At 46.4% G+C, this 20,857-nt stretch overlaps 1 protein-coding gene across 1 annotated transcript; it reads left to right on the forward strand.

Moving 5' to 3' along the window:
- Positions 1-268: 268 nt before the first annotated feature.
- TCN1 (transcobalamin 1) lies at positions 269-15,732 on the forward strand. Its single transcript, XM_055318011.1, has 9 exons — positions 269-347; positions 2,874-3,053; positions 4,031-4,171; positions 5,254-5,409; positions 6,864-7,054; positions 9,326-9,515; positions 10,525-10,708; positions 15,044-15,162; positions 15,527-15,732. Exons 1-9 carry the CDS (start codon positions 269-271, stop codon positions 15,586-15,588), a joined length of 1,302 nt encoding a protein of 433 aa, XP_055173986.1. The 3' UTR covers positions 15,589-15,732.
- The last annotated feature ends 5,125 nt before the right edge of the window (positions 15,733-20,857 follow it).

Below are 20,857 nucleotides of genomic sequence, written 5' to 3' on the forward strand. Positions count from 1 at the left end.
TAATGAATGTGAATCCTAAAGTTTGGGATACGAAACAAAGAAAATTATTTCCTCAACCTACTTGACCATATCTTTCAAGTCTTCTTCCTGGTTTATCACAATTCTTGGATAAATACATTTGACCACACCCCCTGACGTTGCTCAATATTTGTTTAAGTGAAAGAAGGTGAAGCAAGCTAAAGGAGGAGCTCTCATTACCTGCCGTCATCACCCAATAAATAGCCAGAACACTCAAATTCCCTCACCACTCCAGAACACTCTTGGAGAGATGATACCATCCCACCAGCTGCCCCTAGTGGGGCTCCTATTGTTTTCTCTTATTCCAAGGCAACAATGCGAGATCTGTGGTAAGTATGCATTGAGCTAAAATTGCTCCTAGTGTGATAGTCTTCTAAAGTTTATTGGCAGGGGATTTGTGTAGAGGGGCCTGAGAAAAGATCCTATTCCAGTTATATATGTGGTTGGACTCCATGAGTCATGTAAAATGTGGTAGGGCATGGTGAGGAGAGCCCCAAAAAGTATGTGAAGAGGGGTCATAGATTCAATGCTAACTTGCCTAATGGTTCTTTCTATATTCAGATTTTTCTCCACCGTAGCAACCCTACCAAGCAACTGTCTATTATTCTTCATTTTCAATGATAGAATATTCATGATCCCAGAAATTCTTCAAAATCATAGAAAGTTATTTTTTGAATTTGGGATGCAATCTTTCCTTCCAAATAATGAAGCCTTCTTTCCTGTCATTATTGGGTTTAGATGTTCCAAGCTATACATCTCCTTCCTTCCAAGTTTTCCCCACAGGACATGGGTACAAGCCCATCATCTCTCCTCTGGGCATAGGATCCCAAGATTCTGTGATTCTATTAAAAATTAAGAGAAAGAAAAACTGGTTCAGGTGTAGCATGACTCCTTACTAGCTGAATGATTCAATGTTTATGAATTTTTTTGGCTTCATCCATACATTGAGCATAATTGGGGAAAGGTGTTGAAGCACGTGATGTCATGAAGTCTGGTATAGCTCTCAGGTGCATGATTCCTCTTTTGTATGTCTTCACCCTGGAACTGAGCTTAAACCCAGTCCAAGGATGACTACATGCTGCCATCTGTGGCCATCTTCCTGGTGCTCTGTAGCCTACAAGAAGAGGTGAACGGCCCAGCAGAAAGACCTGTGTTCACACAAGCTAAAGCACAAACTCTTCTGACTCTAATTTTCCTTCCTGGTCTGTCATTTCCTCTGTTGTATCTTAAGAACAGGGGGTCTCTGTGGAGGTTTCAAACTTGAATTCATTATGCAAAATAATTAACTTTTGTCTTTAGTGGTCAAGGAAACTGACGAGTTGCAGCCCAGGAACCGAAAAGTCTATTTCAGTGCCAGAAAATCTGCTGAACTGGATGCTTCCACAAAATCTCTGACATGACCCAACAATTGTCCGATTGTTCTGGTACTTTCTACCAGGACTTTCTACCACCACTGGTTCAGATATCTCTGATTCTCTTTTAAAGAGAAGAAAGGTAGACTGGTGCCTGGCTGGTAGAGCATGTGACTCCTGATCTCAGAGTCATGATTCTGAACCCCATGCTGTGTGGAGAGAACACACACTTCCTTGATTCTCTAAGTAGAGTGATAGAGACTCCAGTTGAGCTAAAACTGATAATATGTGTTTATTTTACAGTATATTAAGTGATTTCTTGTCTAATATACATATAATTTTATTTATGTATAGTATATATGTATATACAATATACATATATACTATATAATAGATGTTAATACACACAATTTTAAAATAAGGGAAGGTCAGAAAAATGACATAAGTCACTCACAGTCCTAAGTATGAAGAATCCCACCAAGGTCCAGCTGACATAGGGCTTATGCTCTTCTCAGTATCCCACTAACCCAAGAGATAATCTGGAGATGGGTAGGATTTTTCTTGGAAGTGTGAACAAAGTACATTTTTTAAATTATTTATTTATTTATTTGAGAGAGAGAGAGTGTGTGTGACCATAAGCAGGGGAAGGGGCAGACTCCACACTGACTGTAGAGCCCAACGTTGGGTTTGATCCCACAACCCTGAAGTCATAACCTGAGCTGAAATCAAGAGTCAACCACTTAACCAACTGAACCAACCAGGTGCTCCTGAACAAAGTGTATTTAAGAATGTTTTAAGTGGTAACGAACTCTCCTTATTTTCCTCCAGTTCTTGGGGTCTCTGGACCCTCTTTTCACTTCCACAGTAGAATGTGACTCCCCTCATCCTTTCCCTTGAGATGTGGGCTACGACTAGAGGGTTTTCTGAAAGGCGCATGCTGCTAAATAACGATCATGATGCCAGGCCGATTGGGCAAGCAGACAATTCAGCTCTGGGGTCAGTCACCACTGTAACTTAGAGCTGCTGCCTTCTTTCTGTCAATATTAACCTGATGGAGTCAGAAGATGGAGAAGGGAAAGAACTGAATCTGGCAAGTAGAAAGGACTACAGACTGGGAGTCAGAAGACATGTAGCCTAGTCTCCATTAAGCCTTCAGTTACGGAGGTCTTAAGGACACCCACCAGGCCTCACCCTCCAAGTCAGGGAAGGATGCTAAATCTCCCGGGAGGACTGGTACTCTGCCCGTACACAAAGGTCAGGCTGGAACAGCTGTTAGAACATGGAGACGCTTCCACGCTAGTTAGGGAAGGAGTAATAACTGTGACATAGCAGAGATCCAGACCCACCTGTGGATTGTTCCAGCATCATAGCCCATGGCTGCTGGATCGCTCCGTTGGCACCGTATCTGTTACTAAATGTATTAACGCCACCTCTGTTCCTAGCGTTCCTGTTCCTTAATGTGTTCTCAGTGTGCATTTCTTATTTCCTCCTCTCCTGCCGCAGAGATAAGCAGAGAGAACTACACCGCTCTAAATCCTCTGATAAACACGATGATCAATTCAAAATATAGCACAGGAATCCAGGCCATCAATGTCCTACTGTCCCTCAGACTTGGTGGGATCCTGAACCAAAACCAAGAGCAACAGCTGATGAGACCAATCATTCACACCGTGCAAAATAACGGTGAGCGCCTACGTTCCCTCGAAGGTGTGGGGCAAGACTGACCTATGACCTCCCGCCAGCTGTCTTAGGCAGGACCGCAGAAGCCCTGCTGCACCTACCCTAGCTGTAGGACCTGAGGGGACAGCGGTGCCCCAAGCACCAATCCCCTGCCCAGTACTCCGTAGCTGGGCCCTACTTCTTTGGGTCCTGAAAAGCATTTTCCTTCAAAAGGTCACAAGGAAAAGCAAAAGAAACCATAGACTCTTACCCACGGATGGCGTTACGCGAGCTAGACAGGGTAGGGCTCGTCAGGAAGCTGGCGGTAGCAAGGGAAGCACGGAAAGACGAGGAGGACTGGGTTGTCTCTGTTCTTGTTTGTGCTTAGGGAGGAGGGAGACGGAGACAGAGCCCCCTGCGCTCGGGGCAGAGACCCCCATGGCTCCGCCCCACCACCCTGGGATCATGACCGGAGCCAAAATCAAGAGTCGGACACTTAACCAACTGAGCCGGGGGTTGAGGGCGGCTCCACCCTGAGTCCTTCGTGCCAATCCTGAGCCTTAGCTTCCTCACTGAGATAAGGGGGAGATGAAGCCCCCCTACCTACCTCACAGGATTATTGTCAGAGTTATAAGAGGTCTGAGAATTTTGATACCCTGTAAGGAAGAACATCCAAGTATTACTATCTTGGCAAGACAGCACCTACAAGAGAGTAAATCCCAAGGCATTATTATCTACTTCTTTTCTTTTAAAATTTTCATAAGGATCCCATGATTCCAAAAACCTCCTATGATTTCATGGGGAAGACTGTGAACTAGCTTGCATTTATACTGCACTGCTAGAAGTCTCTGCTTTGGGAATAAGGAAGAGAACAATAAAATATTGGTAGAGAGTAGAAAAAAAGAAAGAACTGACAGGTAATGTCAGTCACAAGACAGACAGGAGGCCAAAAAAAATCACAAGCAGGTACCTCGTTAAACTTGAACATTTTTTTTTTTCAGAGTCCTCTTTAACCTCGGGACAGCTTGCCTTGTCTATCCTGGCTTTGGGAGCATGTAAAAGTCCTGATGAAATGTTTCAAAATTACCCAGTCCTGGTCAAACAACTAGAAAATAAATTCCAAGAAGAAATTAAAAATATGGGTGAGAATCAAATGTTCAGAGACCCTGGATGACCTAGTTTTTCCTCCACTGGTGCAGAACTGAACAAAGTTTCCCCCCGGCCTTTCCTTCTCCTCTTCCTTCTATGCACCCCACGCATCTTTGCGGATCACTTGCCCTTCTTCCCTCTTTCAACATGCACCTTGAGTTTTCAAACACATTCAAACGAGCACCGACTCTACATCCACCTTGCTTATGACGATGCACACGCACACACACAAGCTTATAGGAGACCGTTGTCTCTTCTGCAGAAGCGTGGCTTTTAGACAAATAGCGAAATGCACCAGAAATAGCTGAGAACACAGACGCTATGTCGTCAGCATGAAAGCACTCGATCCACACTCACAGAAGAGCTACCGAGGCCAGGAGCACTTCCCCGCCGGGAAAAACACGCTGACTGTGGTGGCTGCTCGCGACGTGCGTTTTTTTAATCTGAACGCCCACCCAGTATTTACCCTATTGGTCATTAAGCCTCTTCGAGCTCATCTCCTTTTGAGATGGCCTCTACTTCTTCTGCTTCTACTTCTAGGTTGGACACGTTACCCTCAAAAGTGCAAGATGCTTAGCGGCAGGAAATCTGGGTTCTAGTCCTAGCTCTGTAACCACCTGAGTCTCAGGACACTATTTTAATCTCTTTAGAGCCGAGTTTCCTCAGTTATAAAGTAAAAAGAGTTAAGTTGAATTTGAAGATCCTTAACAGCCTTTACATTTCTCAGGTTTGCTGATTCTACAAATGACCTTCCTCCCTCTCTCACTCACCTCTCCTTGAGTGTAAAGAAATTCTAATACAGAACATAAAGACTCCTAATTCTGGGAAACGAACTAGGGGTGGTGGAAGGGGAGGAGGGTGGGGGGTGAGGGTGAATGGGTGACGGGAACTGAGGGGGGCACTTGACGGGATGAGCACTGGATGTTATTCTGTATGTTGGTAAATTGAACACCAATAAAAAATAAATTTATTATAAAAAAAGAAAAAAATTCTAATAAAGCAAGTAGGAATAGACTGAAATTTTATTATTCAAGTATTGTTTCCATGAGTAAGGTATGTCTTTCCTCCCTGACAGAAGAACATGATGATAATCCGCTGACTAACTACTACCAGCTCAGCCTGGACGTTTTGGCCTTGTGTCTGTTCAGTGGGAATTACTCAATCTCTATAGTTGCTAGAAAATTCAATCCTGAAAATAAAAACTACTATTTTCATAGACAGTTCTCAGTAGGTGAGTCATTACACCCAATTCCCTCAGTGGAGAGGACATGGTCACCGGTAAGTCTTTTCCTTCAAGTTTTTCTACCAGTAAATACTTGGACACTTTTTTACCCTCTTTACGCTAGTGATCAGGGAGGGGAATTCTCTTCTTGAAAGGAATGGATGTGGGGGTGGGCAGAGGAGGCTTTAAACATCTTTGTAGATGTGTAATACAGTAGAAAGATCCAGTTCCTAAGCTACCTCTTCTTTGAATTATATAACCAAGAGATGTTAACTTTTTTAAAAAATATATTTTTTATTTATTTATTTTTGAGAAAGAGAGAGTGTGTGTGCATGAGTTGGGGGAGGGGCAAAGAGAAAGGGAGAAGCAGACTCCCCACTGATGACAGAGCCAGACATGGGGCTCGATCCCAGGACCCTGAGATCATGACCTGAGCCGACCATCAAACATTTAACTGCCTGAGCCCCCCAGGTACCCCATGGATGTTAACTCTTGGCCTTAATTTTCCCATCTGTAAAATAAGGATAGATGGTGAGAATCTTCGTATAAGACATTTTAGCAAGTGTAAGTATTAGAAAAAGGAAAACAGTGGAATTCATTAATCTTAACTTTGCCTCTTTCTCTAATTTACTGGGACCATTTATATGTGTGGGCTTACTTGGACAACACAACCTCTCCAGGGACAAGGCCCAATATTTTGATCAATAAAGTCTGTATCCCCAATAGAGAAGGACTGGAAATTTTCTCCTGGGTCAGCTCACACGTCCAAAAACAGGCTCCTTCTAGAGAGCTAGTTCTGTTGCTCAGCCCCTCTGGACCCAGATACACAAGCTCATCTTTCTCCAAGAAGCCCAAAGAAAATGGCCACTCGACGTCCCTGGATAATAGGGAGAATATGGGATTTCTTTCTATGGGAGAGTGAAGGTACCACAGCTAAAGAATGTGAGGGGAACTAAGTAACAAACCAGAAAAAAGGCCTTATCCTCCCTTCTTCCAATCTCTTGCCTCATCCTCCCCCTTAAGAAGCTTTATTGGAAACATTGGAACATTGCAAAGACATATTTTGATTTATCATGAGTTCTCTCGACTCTTTTGCCAATATGGCTGAGAGATGAAAACAATGGGAAGCCAAGATGTTGAAGGGAAAGACTATTCACGTGTATGCACCTGCAAATCCATATGTGTCTCTATGACCAGCAGGTGAGTTATTGAGTACGAGGCCCAGGGTTACGCAACATAAGGAAGGGATCTTGAAATATTTGAGTGGTTAATGCCAGAAGAACAACTGCTCTACTTCAAGTCCTTTTCTCCCATTATCAACTAGCATGGCCAGTCTTCTCAGTTTGCCCAGATCTGCCTCTTTTTCAGCAATGATAATCCTACACACCAGGAGATCCCTCGGTCCAAGGCAAACCGGAATGGTTGGTCACTCACCCTATCACTGATGTTTTATTTCCTGGCAGATACTGGTGCGATGGCTGTCCTGGCTCTGACCTGTGTGAAGAGGGATAAAACAAATAGTCAGAACGTAATCTATAAACGGGATTTAAAGATCATTGGTGGTCATATAGAGTCACTGATAAGGAAGATTCTGGCTCAGAAAAAGGAAGATGGCCTCATTGGAAACATATATAGTACAGGAGAAGCTATGCAGGTAAGTCGGAGACAGAGAGGGGAGTCACGAAGGAAAGAAATACTGAATCCTCTCTTCTTGTCCCCCTAAGACATTCCTCATTCTGCTTCCTATACTAACTGATTTCATGTGATTCCTCTCCCCTGATGGAAATGTATTCTCCTCACCCCTGATCCTTATCTTTCCATGTCCAGTGCTTCCGTGAAGCTCTTCTAGACTACAGCTTTTTAAAGAAATTCTAGAGTCTGCTACAACCTACTATATTGTTTCATCAAATGCAATTTAACACTTTGCTGTCCACCAGTGTTGGGTGCTTGCCTCCTACTTCCTAAATTAGATTATTGTTGTCCCAGTGACGACAGGCAGTGCCAGCAGTAGCATCTAGTATTTATTGCCGTGCCCATTGATGCACACAACCCAATGAGGAAAAAATTACTGCCTCCATTTCCCAGAAAAGAGCATGAGTCATGGAGTGCCGGTAACTTGCCTGACGTTACGAAGCCAAAAAGTGATTCAGACCTAAGCGGCTGGTTTCAGTACTCATACTCAGCACCTCCTCTGTCCTGCGTATGCCCCTTGAAGTGTGGGGCTTTATTCCTGCGTTCACTCACCCGTTTGCTCAACTCTAAGGGATAGGTCCAAGAGGGGAAGGGAGATTTACAGAAAAAATATTTCGCTGAGTCGTTAGTAGAAGTAGGGGCCCAGAGGTCAGGTCACCCCAGGAGGAGAGGGCTTCCCAAGGGAGAGAGGACAGCAGGAAAAAGGCCAGAGGCACAAAAGAACATCATGTATTTTAGGGAGATCAAGGTGTTCAATGCGGGGTCCCTGGGGTCCCTGGGAAAAATTACAAGAAGGAGCTGGGGTGTCACAGGGGTCCAATCACAAAGGTGGTTTTCACCGTTGGTGCTGTTGAGGCTGCTGTCTGCCTTGCTGAGTTTGAACTTCACAAAACAGGGCTTGCCCGTTCTGACTGTACATTTGAATCCGCTGGAGAAGGTTTTGGAAAACACTAATGTTCCAGCACCGCACCAGCCAGCCAACATGGAAACTTAGAGGTAGAGCATGAGCCTTGCTCTGGTTTTAAGACCCTACGAGAGAGGTTAATTCACAGCCAGCTTGAGAGCTGCTTGCCTACAAAACAGTTTTTAAGATTTTATTTATTTATTCATGAGAGACACACACAGAGAGGCAGAGACACAGGCAGAGGGAGGAGAAGCAGGCTTTTTAATCCGGGATCAGGCCCTGAGCCAAAGGCAGCTGCTCAACCACTGAGCCACCCCAGGCTGCCCTACGAAATAGTTAAGAGGAAATGAAATAGGATCCTTTTCTTTAAATATCCCACAAATGCTTGTTGACTTCTTGGTTAACCTAAAGGGTCTTCAGGAGAAAATGAAAAGGGGAATTGTCCTTCCCTGAGAAACTACAGAGCGATGTCTATGGGTCCAGCCCATTTTAGGCCTTGTGTTACTCACTCTGACACCCTCCTAACTTTTCCTGCCCCATCATGCTGCCCCCCTCAATCCAGTTTATAACCGCTGCTTGGACAGTTTCTATTCAAGAGCCCATTGGACTCCCCATTGTTAAGCAAATAACGTCACACACTTCACCCTGCAGCTGTAGGGTGCACCAGTGCAGCCCCAACCTCGTCCTCCAGCCTGTTCTTCCACAGTCGCCCCGAGGCTCCCTGTACACCAGTCTTCCCAGGCCGGAAGGAACCCCCTGGGGATTTTGCTGAAACAGAGAGAATGTCATCATCACGGGCAGGCCATGCCCTGGCCTCACCTGCTGTAGCACCCTTGACCCTGCCGTTCCTCTGGGTACACACAGCACTGCTCTCCTGTCCCCTACTGAAAGGCTGTCCTACCTCACATGCCGCCTTCTCCATTGAGCCTTCTTCAATGTCACGAAGTGTTATGTGCTCGTCTTATGGCCCTAGATGCTTCTTTTAAGCCATCCACCTTAGGGGCTCCTTTAGGATTGTCTGTAAAAAGCATTTATCAAGCGTCTCCTATGCGACAGGTGTTGTTCCAGTGTCAAGGCTACAAGAGTGAATATGGTAGAGAAAGTCTGTTCTCCTTTTGCCATTATCAGTTGTGTTGTTGAGCAACTCCCCATCCCCTCCCCAAAAACTAGTTTATAAATTTCTTGGTGGCAGGAAAGGTATCCTAGCTATATCCAAGGTGCTGCCCCGTGGTCAACGGCCAGTAAATACTGACCGAACTAGTTAGATGTAGGCTCTCCCCTTGTTTGGTGTTTCTCTCATGCCCTCCCATTCTCTCTCTCTCACATTAGGCTCTCTTTGTCTCATCACACTATTACAAGAAAAGTCAATGGGACTGTCAAAAAACACGGAATAAAGTGCTTGAGGAAATCCCTGAAGGAGTATTCCGTATGCCAACTGCTGCAGCTCAGATCTTACCTGCCCTGTTGGGAAAGACCTACTTGGATGTTAACAAAGACTCTTCTTGCGTCTACAAATCAGGTTGGGCCCTAAAGAGCACGATCCCCGAAGCACGTGAGACTAAGGTGTCCTTAGGGACCACAAGTGACCAGATAAACCGCTAAAGCATAACTGTTCCCAGATAGAACTCAGTCCTCCATGTCTCAGCAGCGATCGTAACCACCCGAGGATTTGTTCTGAAGAGGGGAGTAGGTGTTCTTCTCGGGTCAGACCTTACTAACCAAGGCAGACTTAATTTGGTGATGTCTGTCTCCAAAGGGATGCCTTGTGATGGCTGGTTAGAGAGATGTTGGAGCATCATTCCCGTTCTGAACAAAGTGAGGTGTCTCTGACTCTCCATTAAGCACAGTGAGTGAGCCCTCAGGGAGCTCAGAGGAAGATGGGAGGAATATGGCAGCAGCAGAAGAAAATGAGAGCATGAGGCATTTATTCATACAACTGATTTTTCAACAAAGGATGAAAGAAGACTTGACTTTCATCTCTGTTCATTCTGGTTCACCTATTTATAGGCTTAGGGACCTCACACAAAATGCTTCGTCATATAAACAATACAAAAAAAATGCAAGTGATAATAGTATCCAACGTGGGTTTTTGTAAGGATGGTGTAAGATAAGCCATGTAAAATCATTAGGGCAGCCCCTGGCACTTAATAGCTTTTCAGTAAATGTTAAGAAATAGAAAGGCATCCAAAAAAGGACGGCATGATCGTATGCTGCACCAAAGCAAAAACAAAACAACAACAAAACCCCCCAAACTCAGGAGCCTCTGTGAGAAACAGGACACAGGGCAACTGCATTGCTTGAACAGCTGGACGTGGAGCCAAACGCGTGCATTCACGAGCTGGTGCGTTTCTGGTTCAGTCGCACGAGAGCTCGGCCCCTTGGTTGATGATTCTTGCTCCTTGTAGCAAATCCTCCTCCTCTGCGTAAAGGAAAGGGGGCCGGGGGAGGGGTTGGGTGGGCTGTAAACTCAAACATCAGTTTTTATTATTCTGAATAGTAATTCTTCTCTGCCTCTCTGCCTCTGCCAGGTGCCTTCAACCTCACCACCCAGGAGCCTACCTCAGGGCCACCTGCTGTGTCACGCCCACAGATCCAAGTCAACTACTCCGTGGTAATCAATACAACACACAGCATCACGGTCTCTGTGGCAAACGGCTCTGTCTTCCTAGATGTGATGGAGAAAGCTGAGAAAGAAAATGCAACTCTATTTAGGTATGTCGGCAGGTAACCCACGCTGAAGGTGCTTGGCGACTCTGAAAGACTCGGTAAGAATACGGAAGCACCTGAATGCAAAGTGCATTTGAAACACTCCTTTATGGCAGGGATTAAAAAAAAGAGAGAGAGAGACTTTTCATCTTCTAGCACACAGTAGGTATTAAATTAATGTTCACTTAATGGGTGAATAAGTCCCAGGGATCTCTCTTCCGTTGGTTAAATTCTTTCGACAAATAGAAACTCTTAGGTCAGTTATTTGGTGTTTAGAACATGGGGTCATTGGTTTTGAAACATTTGAATCAACCTCTTTGAAAATCAGATGCCCGTGCCTTGGATGCTGAGCCCAGACAGGTGAACACTCACACGAAACTTGTCCTTTCGGTCAGAGGTTTCACAAATGCCCTGAAGTCTCTCCATGCCTCCCCTTTTAGATTCATGGAACCCTAGATTAAGGTTGCCTGGCCCAAAGAGGTCAAATGTCAAAATTTAGGTATTGACTTTGCCTCTGAAAGGTATGGTTCATTTGACTCCCTAAATCTAATCAGACATTACTTCGCCTAGTAACATAAGATACCACAGAGAAAATCGTATATGTAGTATGTGATGTAGATATTATAAAGATTGCTTTCAAGGGCTTCCAGGAAGGCAGAGAAATGTGACCGAGGAATGTGAAACAGACATTGGCCATGTCACTTTTTAATCAAGACAACATGAAATTTTAAATTTTAAAATGTAAAATTTTTAAATTTTTAAAATTTTTAATTTTTTAATTTAAATTTTTAAATTTTTAAATTTTTTTGAAATTTAAATTTCTGAATTTTTAATTTAAATTTCAAATTTTTTAAATTTTTAAATTTTTTAATTTTTAATTTTTTTTACATTTTAAATTTTACAGAATAACACCCAGTGCTCATCCCGTCAAGTGTACCCCTCAGTGCCCGTCACCCATTCACCCCCACCCCCCCCCTCCTCCCCCTCCACCACCCCTAGTTCATTTCCCAGAGTTAGAAGTCTTTATGTTCTGTCTCCCTTTCTGATATTTCTCACACATTTCTTCTCCCTTCCCTTATATTCCCTTTCACTATTATTCATATTCCCCAAATGAATGAGAACATACACTGTTTGTCCTTCTCCGGTTACTGTGGCCAAGTTCAAAAAGGGTGTTGCCTGAGTTCTCCTCTGGGATTTTGATGGAATCTTGTCTCACATTTAGATCTTTCATCTATTTTGAGTTTATCTTTGTGTATGGTGCAAGAGAGTGGTCCAGTTTCATTCTTCTGCATGTGGATGTCCAATTTTCCCAGCACCATTTATTGAAGAGACTGTCTTTCTTCCAGTGGATCGTCTTTCCTCCTTTATCGTATATTAGTTGAGCATAAAGTTCAGGGTCCACTTCTGGGTTCTCTGTTCTGTTCCATTGATCTATGTGTCTGTTTTTGTGCCAGTACCACACTGTCTTGATGAACACAGCTTTGTAGTACAACCTGAAATCTGGCATTGTGATGCCCCCAGATATGGTTTTCTTTTTTAAAATTCCCCTGGCTGTTTGGGGTCTTTTCTGATTCCACACAAATCTTAAAATAATTTGTTCTAAGTCTCTGAAGAAAGTCCATGGTATTTTGATAGGGATTGCATTATACGTGTAAATTGCCCTGGGTAACATTGACATTTTCACAATATTAATTCTGCCAATCCATGAGCATGGAATATTTTTCCATCTCTTTGTGTCTTCCTCAATTTCTTTCAGAAGTGTTCTGTAGTTTTTAGGGTATATTTTGAGAACCATTTGAATGGTAAATGGTTCTCCAACCTTTTATTTTCAGGTTGTAGGTGTCCTTCTGTCTAAAATGAGTCTCTTGTAGACAGCAAATAGATGGGTCCTGTTTTTTTATCCAGTCTGAAACTCTGCGCCTTTTGATGGGGTCATTAAGCCCATTCACGTTCAGAGTTACTTGAACTTCTTCTTAAAGGGGAGTTTTAAGAGTCCCCCTTAAAATTTCTTGCAGAGCTGGTTTGGAGGTCACATATTCTTTCAGTTCCTGCCTGTCTTGGAAGCTCTTTATCTCTCCTTCCATTTTGAATGAGAGCCTTGCTGGATAAAGTATTCTTGGTTGCATGTTCTTCTCATTTAGGACCCTGAATATATCCTGCCAGCCCTTTCTGGCCTGCCAGGTCTCTGTGGAGAGGTCTGCTGTTACCCTAATATTCCTCCCCATGAAAGTCAGGGACTTCTTGTCTCTTGCTGCTTTAAGGATCTTCTCTTTATCTTTGGAATTTGCAAGCTTCACTATTAGATGTCGAGGTGTTGAACGGTTTTTATTGATTTTAGGGGGGGATCTCTCTATTTCCTGGATCTGAATGCCTGTTTCCCTTCCCAGATTGGGAAAGTTTTCAGCTAGGATTTGTTCAAATACATATTCTGGCCCTCTGTCCCTTTCGGCGCCCTCGGGAACCCCAATTAAACGTAGGTTTTTCTTCCTTAGACTGTCATTTATTTGCCTTAATCTGTCTTCATGGTCCCTTAATTGATTGTCTCTTTTTTCCTCAGTTTCCCTCTTTGCCATTAACTTGTCTTCTATGTCACTCACTCGTTCTTCCACCTCGTTAACCCTCGTCGTTAGGACTTCTAGTTTGGATTGCATCTCATTCAATTGATTTTTAATTTCTGCCTGATTGGATCTAAATTCTGCAGTCATGAAGTCTCGTGAGGCCTTAATGCTTTTTTCTAGAGCCACCAGTAGCTGTATAATGGTGCTTCTGAATTGGCTTTCTGACATTGAAGTGTAATCCAGATTTTGTAACTCTGTGGGAGAGAGGGCTGTTTCTGATTCTTTCTTTTGAGGTGAGGTTTTCCTTCTAGTCATTTTGCTCAGTGCAGAGTGGCCAAAAACAAGTTGTATTGGAACACGGGGGAGTATCACTGGTCCGTCCAGCTGGTCTTCTGGGGGAGGGGCCTGCTGTGCTGATTTTCAGGTGTCAGCACTTGGGGGAGCTGCTCTGCCCCTGCCTGCTGCAGGGCTCAGCGGGGGTTGTTTACCCCGTGGGGCCCCAGGAGGAACAGCCGCAGTTGCTATGGCAACTCTGGAAGCCTGGATTCAGCCTCCGCAGGAACTACGGGGCTCGGGGCTCTCGGTTCTCCGTCCGCAGGTCCTGGAGGCTCCGGGGCGGGGCCGCTGATCTGCTCAGCTCGGGGCAGGAGCGTCCTCGCTGTCCTGGGCCCTCCCGGCCTCTGCCTGTCCCGGGCGAGGCCGGATCCTGGGCTGTGTCCCGGCGCCCTGTGCTCCGGGGCCTGCGCTGTTGGATTCGCGCTCCCGCCCCGCAGCCCCCTCCGCGGAGCCGCCGCCCGAGCCCCTCCGAGCTGCTCCGGGTCCCGCCGTGCGCGCTGCAGCCCTTAGGGAGCTCGGGGCACTCTCCCGGGCGCAGGTGTCTGTTAGTGTCCCCGGGAGCCCGAGGGCATCCCCGCCCTCCTGGGTCCTGCTCCAACTCCCTGCGAGCCCCTTTCCGCCCACCCGGGAAGGTTGGTGCAGCTCCTGCTCCTCCGGGACGGGGACGGGGCTCTCCTGTCCTGGGGACACTCGCCCCGGCCTCAGCCCGGCTCCTCGCGGGGCCCCTCCCCCTCGGAGGCCTTTTGTTCCTTTATTTCTCTTTCCCCGTCTTCCTACCTTGATAGAAGCGCGGACTTTTCTCACTGTAGCATTCCAGCTGGTCTCTCTTTACATCTCAGGCCGAATTCATAGATTTTCAGGATAATTTGAAGGTTATCTAGGTTATTTGGTGGGGACAGGTGATTTGGGGACCCTGCTCTTCCGCCATCTTGCCCCTCCCTGACATTGTAAATTTTAAATTGTTCTTTCCCGTTGTTCTTTCCTAAGAGAAAACATACTAAGTTATGATGCCTCTAGGACACGAAGCTAACATTTTCTTCTGCTGCTGTAGTATCTTCAACAGGTACTATCTTGGGGTAGAAGATTAGTAGTTACTGACTACAGAGTGTTTCCTATCAAGGGAAGTGGGTGCAGAAATAGGCATCATTCCTCTAATTTAGAATAGATTGTGGAGTGCCTACATCAGAATCATGCAGATTCCTAGTCCCTGCTCAGACCCATAGGATCAAAGTACCTGAGGATCGGGCTGGGAAATCTATTTTTTTTTTTAATGACTTCAAATGATTCTTAGGTACACTGAAGCTTGAGAAGTGCCCACATAAGGTTGTCTTTGAAAATAATAAGTTCCTAAAAAAGATTCTAATTATATATATATATATATACATATATATATATATATATATATATATATATATGAGTTCCTATAACCTATTTATTTTCCCCCCAGTTTCACTGCAGAGGAAAGCTTGTGGGGCCCCTACATCACCACTGTTCAGGGCATAAAGGCCAACAGTAATGAAAGAACCTACTGGGAGCTCCTGAGCAATGGCGAACCACTGAGCCAAGGTAAGGGAGGGGGTGCCAAAAAGCCCCACAGACTAACAATGCCCCAAACATGCAGAGGTGAAGGTGTGAGCCAAGGCGTTGAGAAAGAGAGACCCATTATTTGGTGATTTCGTGGTTAAATAATTTGACCCATTGGGCGCCTGGGTGGCTCCGTTGGTTAAGTGTCAGACTCTTGGTTTCAGCCTAGGTCATGATCTCAGGGTTGTGCGATCAAGCCCCGTGTAAGACTCCAGGCTCAGTGGGGAATGTGCCTGAGAGTCTCTCCCTCTCCATCTGCCCCTCACCCTGTTCATGCTCTGTTTCTCTCTAAAATAAATCTTAAAAAAAAAAATCATTCGACCCACTTCTCATTCTTCCTTTTCAGGAGCTGGTAGTTACGTTGTCCATGCAGGCGAGAATTTGGAGGTTCGCTGGAGCAAGTATTAAAATTCAAATCTTCAAAAAAAAAAAATTCAAATCTCCCTGAGCTGCATGGAATCCTTTTGCAGTGGACTTGCAGGTGGAGACTGGCTCCATGACTTCCTTTTCACTCATCTCAATTTCAAGAGTGGGGTCACTAGCCTCCCCCTCTCCGAGTGTGTTCAATAAAAGATCAACGGCAATACAAAAAGAGCATTTCTAGTCGTTTCATTTTAAAGGGGATCAATGATGGAGGGAAGACCTCTGTGGGAAGAGGGAAGGGGAAAGGGATCAGACCACGTGTCTAAGCTGGGTTCTACTCAAGGTCCCACTGCTGACTGTGTGGGCGACCTCGGGCAGCGGGTGGGGACGCAGATAAGGTTCTAGATCTAGGGTTGAGGCAGCAGCCAATGAGATCAAGCAGGAAATCTGTAGGGAGACAGCTGTCTGAGGCCCAGGTGTGAGGGACAAACTGAGTGGGCATACGGACCCCAGAGAGGCAGTGGGCAGAGGAAAATGCTGCTCTGGAGACACAGGAACAGGGAGGCTTCGACATTAAAGGCCGGTCCATAAAGTCTCAGGAATAATATCGTCCCCTCCTCCAGCTATCTCCCTTGGAGCCCATTTGTTCTCCTCCCGCATGTATTTTCCTTTTACTTCCCCATAAAAATCACTCATATTCATATCATCATGTGCATAAAATGCACATGCAGAAAAAAAATCACCTTTGATGTTTGTTTCTGTAGAACTCACATTTTAAAAAAAATATGTTAAATCAGGGGCACTTGGGGGTGCCTTGGTGGCTCAGCCCGTTACCAGCTGACTCTTGGTTTTGGCTCAGGTCATTGATCTTCGGGTCCTGGGATCAGTAGGGTTGGGCTCCTTGCTCAGGGGGGAGCCTGAAGATTCTCTCTCTCCATCACTCCCCGTCCCTCCCCCAGCTCACACTCTCTTTCTCTTTCTCTCTCAAATAAATACATAAATCTAAAAATGAAAAGTAAAAGTAAATTAGATGTGCCTGGGTGGCTCAGTTAAATGTTAAATGTGAGATTGAGCCTCATGGAGGGCTCCCCACTGAACACCGGGTCTGAATCTTTCCCCTTCTCCCTCTCCCGTCCCCTCCTTGCTCCTTACACCCTTTGCACACACACTCTCTCTAAAATAATCAATCAATCAATCAATCAATCAATCAAATCCTTAAATAAAGCAACCTCTAAAAGGAAGATGCCTTCAGGCAGAATTAGTTAAATTATTTTATCAATGTCGGCCTCATTGCTCCCATGTTTCCTTGGTGATCGTCTTAGCTTCTCCTCCTCCACCGACAACCCTGGTCCTGATCCTCAACCCTCAGGGTCGACTCCTCCCTATTCTTTATGAATCGGGTGTGACAGATGCCCTCACAGCTGGACAGCAATGGATCCTATCCCCTCGGGTGCGTCTCTCATCCTGAAAGCTAAGTTAGAGGTGGGGGGATCTCCAGGGTGCGGTGCACATTGCACAGCAGCCGGCAGACCTGGACGGACTCTACAAGTTACTCAAGGTCCCACTTGGGGGGAAATTGGGGGACAACGGCTTACGGTAATAAATATAAATATGCAAAATGTCATGACCACCATTCCTGACTCTCACACAGTGCGACCCTACAGCTCATCTTCCAACCACTACTCTCTAAAGAGTGAAAGCGAACTGTTGAAAATTACACTCAAAAAGATCAAATACTGGCAATATCCTGGAAAACAAACAAACAAAACAAACAAACAAACAAAAAAAAACAGTGCATATGGTTGATTTTGTCCATCAGGAAAAATAGGGAAGCTCAAGCAAAAAAATAACAGAAAGGATTGAGCCCATTTTTGCAATGGACCAATGAGGTTGAATCTCAGAATAACCAAGTTGGAATAGTTCCCTTTGAGATTCCTGACTCCCTCGATGATTCCAGCTATTATTCTCTCAATAATAAGCCGTCGGCACCAGTCAAGCGCACAATTTGCACTTGACCTGTTCTCCCAGACGTGGCGTAAGGCTGTTCTACCGGGCACACCGCCGTGGAACCAACGACGCGCAATCACAGCGTTGAGGAAGTCCTTTCCTCTGCCATTCTCCTTTAATCCCTCTCGTTGGATCAGACGTAACAACTCCCCTTACGCCGTGTGTTTCTAACACGTCCCCGTAGCCCCTGGAGCCTCCGTCCTTACTAGACAGAGCCACGTTTCTCCCAATAGTGGCCCCACGGTAGAAAACAGTGACACTGCTCCCTGGTAGGGATGCATTTAATCTCAGAGACAGACCCGAGGGAAATGGAGCGACATTCCCTTAGGGTGCCACCGACACTGCCCGGGGGACCCTTGCTCTGGCCACCCCTGCCTTACGGGTCCTAAGGCCTAGGACTGTGACAGAGCCAGGACTGAGTCTGGGGGAGAACGTCCTTCTGCTGCCATAGCAGAGCACAGTCAACACTGATAAACCTCTGAGAGGTTTATGCACTGAGAGTCTGGGTGCTTGGACATCAGAAAGCCAGGCACATGATAAAACAGGCAAATAAATTAATGTTTCAGGCAAGGGGCACCTCGGTGGCTCACTCGGTTCAACGTCAGACTCTTTAATTTTGGTCCAGATTGTGATCTCAGGGTCGTGAGATCAAGCCCGGGGTCCAGCTCTGCACTGAGCTTGGGGCCTGCTTAAGATCCTCGCTCTCTCCCACCCTCTCCCTTCCACTGCCCCCCACCACCCACCCTCTTCTTTTGAAAAAAGGAGAAGAAGAGGGCAGCCCGGGTGGCCCAGAGATTTAGCGCCGCCTTCAGCCCGGGGCGTGACCCTGGAGTCCCAGGATCGAGTCCCACGTCGGGCTCCTTGCATGGAGCCTGCTTCTCCCTCCTCTTGTGTCTCTGCCTCTCTGTCTCTGTGTCTCTCATGAATGAATAAATATTAAAAAAAAAAAAGGAGAAGAAGAAGTTCAGTCGATAGTTAGCCAAGGACTGTCAAAATATAGGAGTTAAGAAATGTGTGTCCTGTTCGGGAAGTTATTTGCTAAGCGGGACAATTGTATCATCATGGGTCTTGCACCAACCATGGCCGTGAGCGGCATCTGCACAGAGGCGTGCGCTTGCAGAGCATCTTAGGGTGGTCACAGGCAGCTCCGAACCCAAGGCCAGGACCACGCTGGGATCCTAATCCTGCGTTAGATCCTCACGGCTGCTGGAACCGCTCACCACCGATTTCCTGGCTTTAGGCCAACGTATCCTGGTACAGTCCTGGAGGCTGGAGGCCGGAGACGGATCTCATGGGGATAAAATCAAGGGGTCCTTCAACACACCTTGATTTTGTCCCCGTGAGACACTAGAAGGCAGAGTTCCTTCCAGGGGCTCTAGAGGGGAATCCGCTTCGTGGCCTTCTCCAGCTTCTAGGGGAGGGCGACGTGCCTCTACCTTCAGAGCCAGCGCTTGTGCCACCCCCACCTCCACTGCCATCCCCACATCTCCTCCTCGGACTTACTCTCCTTTCTCCCTCTTCCGCTTAAAGGGACCTCTGACTATGGTGGGTCCACCCCAATAATCCCCCAAATTGTCTATGTCAAAGTCAGCTCATTAGCAACCTTATTTCCGCCTCGTGGGCTCCAGGGATTAGGGAGTGGACGTGGGGTGGGGAGGGCGTTATTGTGCCCTCGCTCCCTTGTGGGGCGGCCGGAGCCCTCAACCGTCTTTCTGGCCTCATCTCCCGCCAGACTCCACATGTAGTCAACAATGCAAGTCACCCCAAAACGTAAGGACTTAGAGCAGCAAGACACATGGTGTCTCAGCTTCTGTGGATCAAGCTCTCCCAATGAGGCCACAATGGGGACGTCAGCCGAGGCTTCAGGCTAAAGCTCCCCTGGGGACATCCGCGGGGGAGGCTGCCCAGGTCGTTGGCAGGTCCCTCGCTGCCGGGCTGTTGCCTGGAACTGCTCCCAGGCCTTCGCCTTGTCGCCTTGTCGGCTGCCCGTGGGCACCTCACCTTGGAGGAAGGACATTAGCCAGCGGCAACAAGAGCCAACAAGACGGAAGGTGGCCGTCTCCTACCCTATCTCGTGACTTTTGCCGTATTATATTCACAAGAGGCGAGGCCAGCCACAGCCCGGAGCAGGGGACTCCAGGAGGCGACGACCCGACCGGGGGCCAGGGAGTACCCGCACCGTCACCCCACAGGGTCACCAACGCTCCTCCACGGAAGAAAGAAAAATGCTTTATAACCCAGGTCTTACACATGCTTGTTAATTTGTTCATCCAAAAAAGTATTTATTCTGTCCCTGCTGTGAACCAGGTGGTGGCCCAGGAGCTGGAGGTAAAACAGCGAAGGGGAGACAAAGGCCCTTCCCCTTGCGAGTGGGGGCGGAGCAGCTGGGGACAGGGCCGTGTTTCCCATGACAGAGATGGCCTGAGATGACCTCTCTGGAAGTGGCCTTCAAGCGGACACGAAGGAAGGGGGGGCCTCCCCGGGGGTCTGGGGGAGCAGCGGGGCGGCAAATGCAAGGGCAGGAGATGGGATCAGGGAGCAAGAGGCCGGGGCAGCTGGAAGAAGCAGAGGGAGCAAGGGAGGAAGCAGGCCTGGGGCCCAACCAGGAGCCACATCCTACGGGGCTTTGTCATTAAAAAGAAGCTGTGGTCTCTGTATACAATGGAATATTCCTCAGCCATTGGAAATGACAAATACCCACCATTTGCTTCCACTGGGGGGACCTGGAGCGTAGGATGTTGAGGGAAATAAGTTTGTGGGCGAAGGACAAACATTATATGGTCTCATTCATTTGGGGAATATAAATAACAGTGACAGGGAATAAAGGGGAAAGGAGAAAAAATGTGTGGGAAATATCAGAAAGGGAGACAGAACATGAGAGACTCCTAACTCTGGGAAATGAGCTAGGGGAGGAGGGCGGGGGGTGGGGGTGACTGGGTGACGGGCACTGAGGGGGGCACTTGACGGGATGAGCCCTGGGGGTTATTCTGTATGTTGGCAAATTGAACACCAATAAAAAATAAATTTTAATTAAAAAAAAAAAGGACTTGGAATTCTATTAAGGTGGGAGCCACTGAAAAACATCCCCCTAAAAGAATCCAGGGGTTTACAAAAAATATTACCCCGTCCCTTCATCACCTCATGACATTATTTCCAGCTGCACATCATAAGGAGGCACATTTTGCTGCAATAGAGCTGCATTTCTGAAATCTATAAACACTTAAAATAAAAATAATTATTCTATTTTATTTTTTATTTTTTCAACACTTAATATTTAATAGAGTTCATTGATCCCACATTTTCTAAT

Source organism: Nyctereutes procyonoides, unplaced genomic scaffold, assembly GCF_905146905.1.
Source record: "Nyctereutes procyonoides isolate TBG_1078 unplaced genomic scaffold, NYPRO_anot_genome, whole genome shotgun sequence".
Taxonomy (NCBI): domain Eukaryota; kingdom Metazoa; phylum Chordata; class Mammalia; order Carnivora; family Canidae; genus Nyctereutes; species Nyctereutes procyonoides.

Bases quoted from the DNA above. Each gene is read 5' to 3' on its own strand.
- TCN1 (XM_055318011.1), top strand. From the start codon at position 269: ATGATACCATCCCACCAGCTGCCCCTAGTGGGGCTCCTATTGTTTTCT. The intron at 7,055-9,325 runs GTAAGTCGGAGA...CTCTCACATTAG, and splicing joins GTACAGGAGAAGCTATGCAG to GCTCTCTTTGTCTCATCACA. The intron at 15,163-15,526 runs GTAAGGGAGGGG...CTTCCTTTTCAG, and splicing joins TGGCGAACCACTGAGCCAAG to GAGCTGGTAGTTACGTTGTC.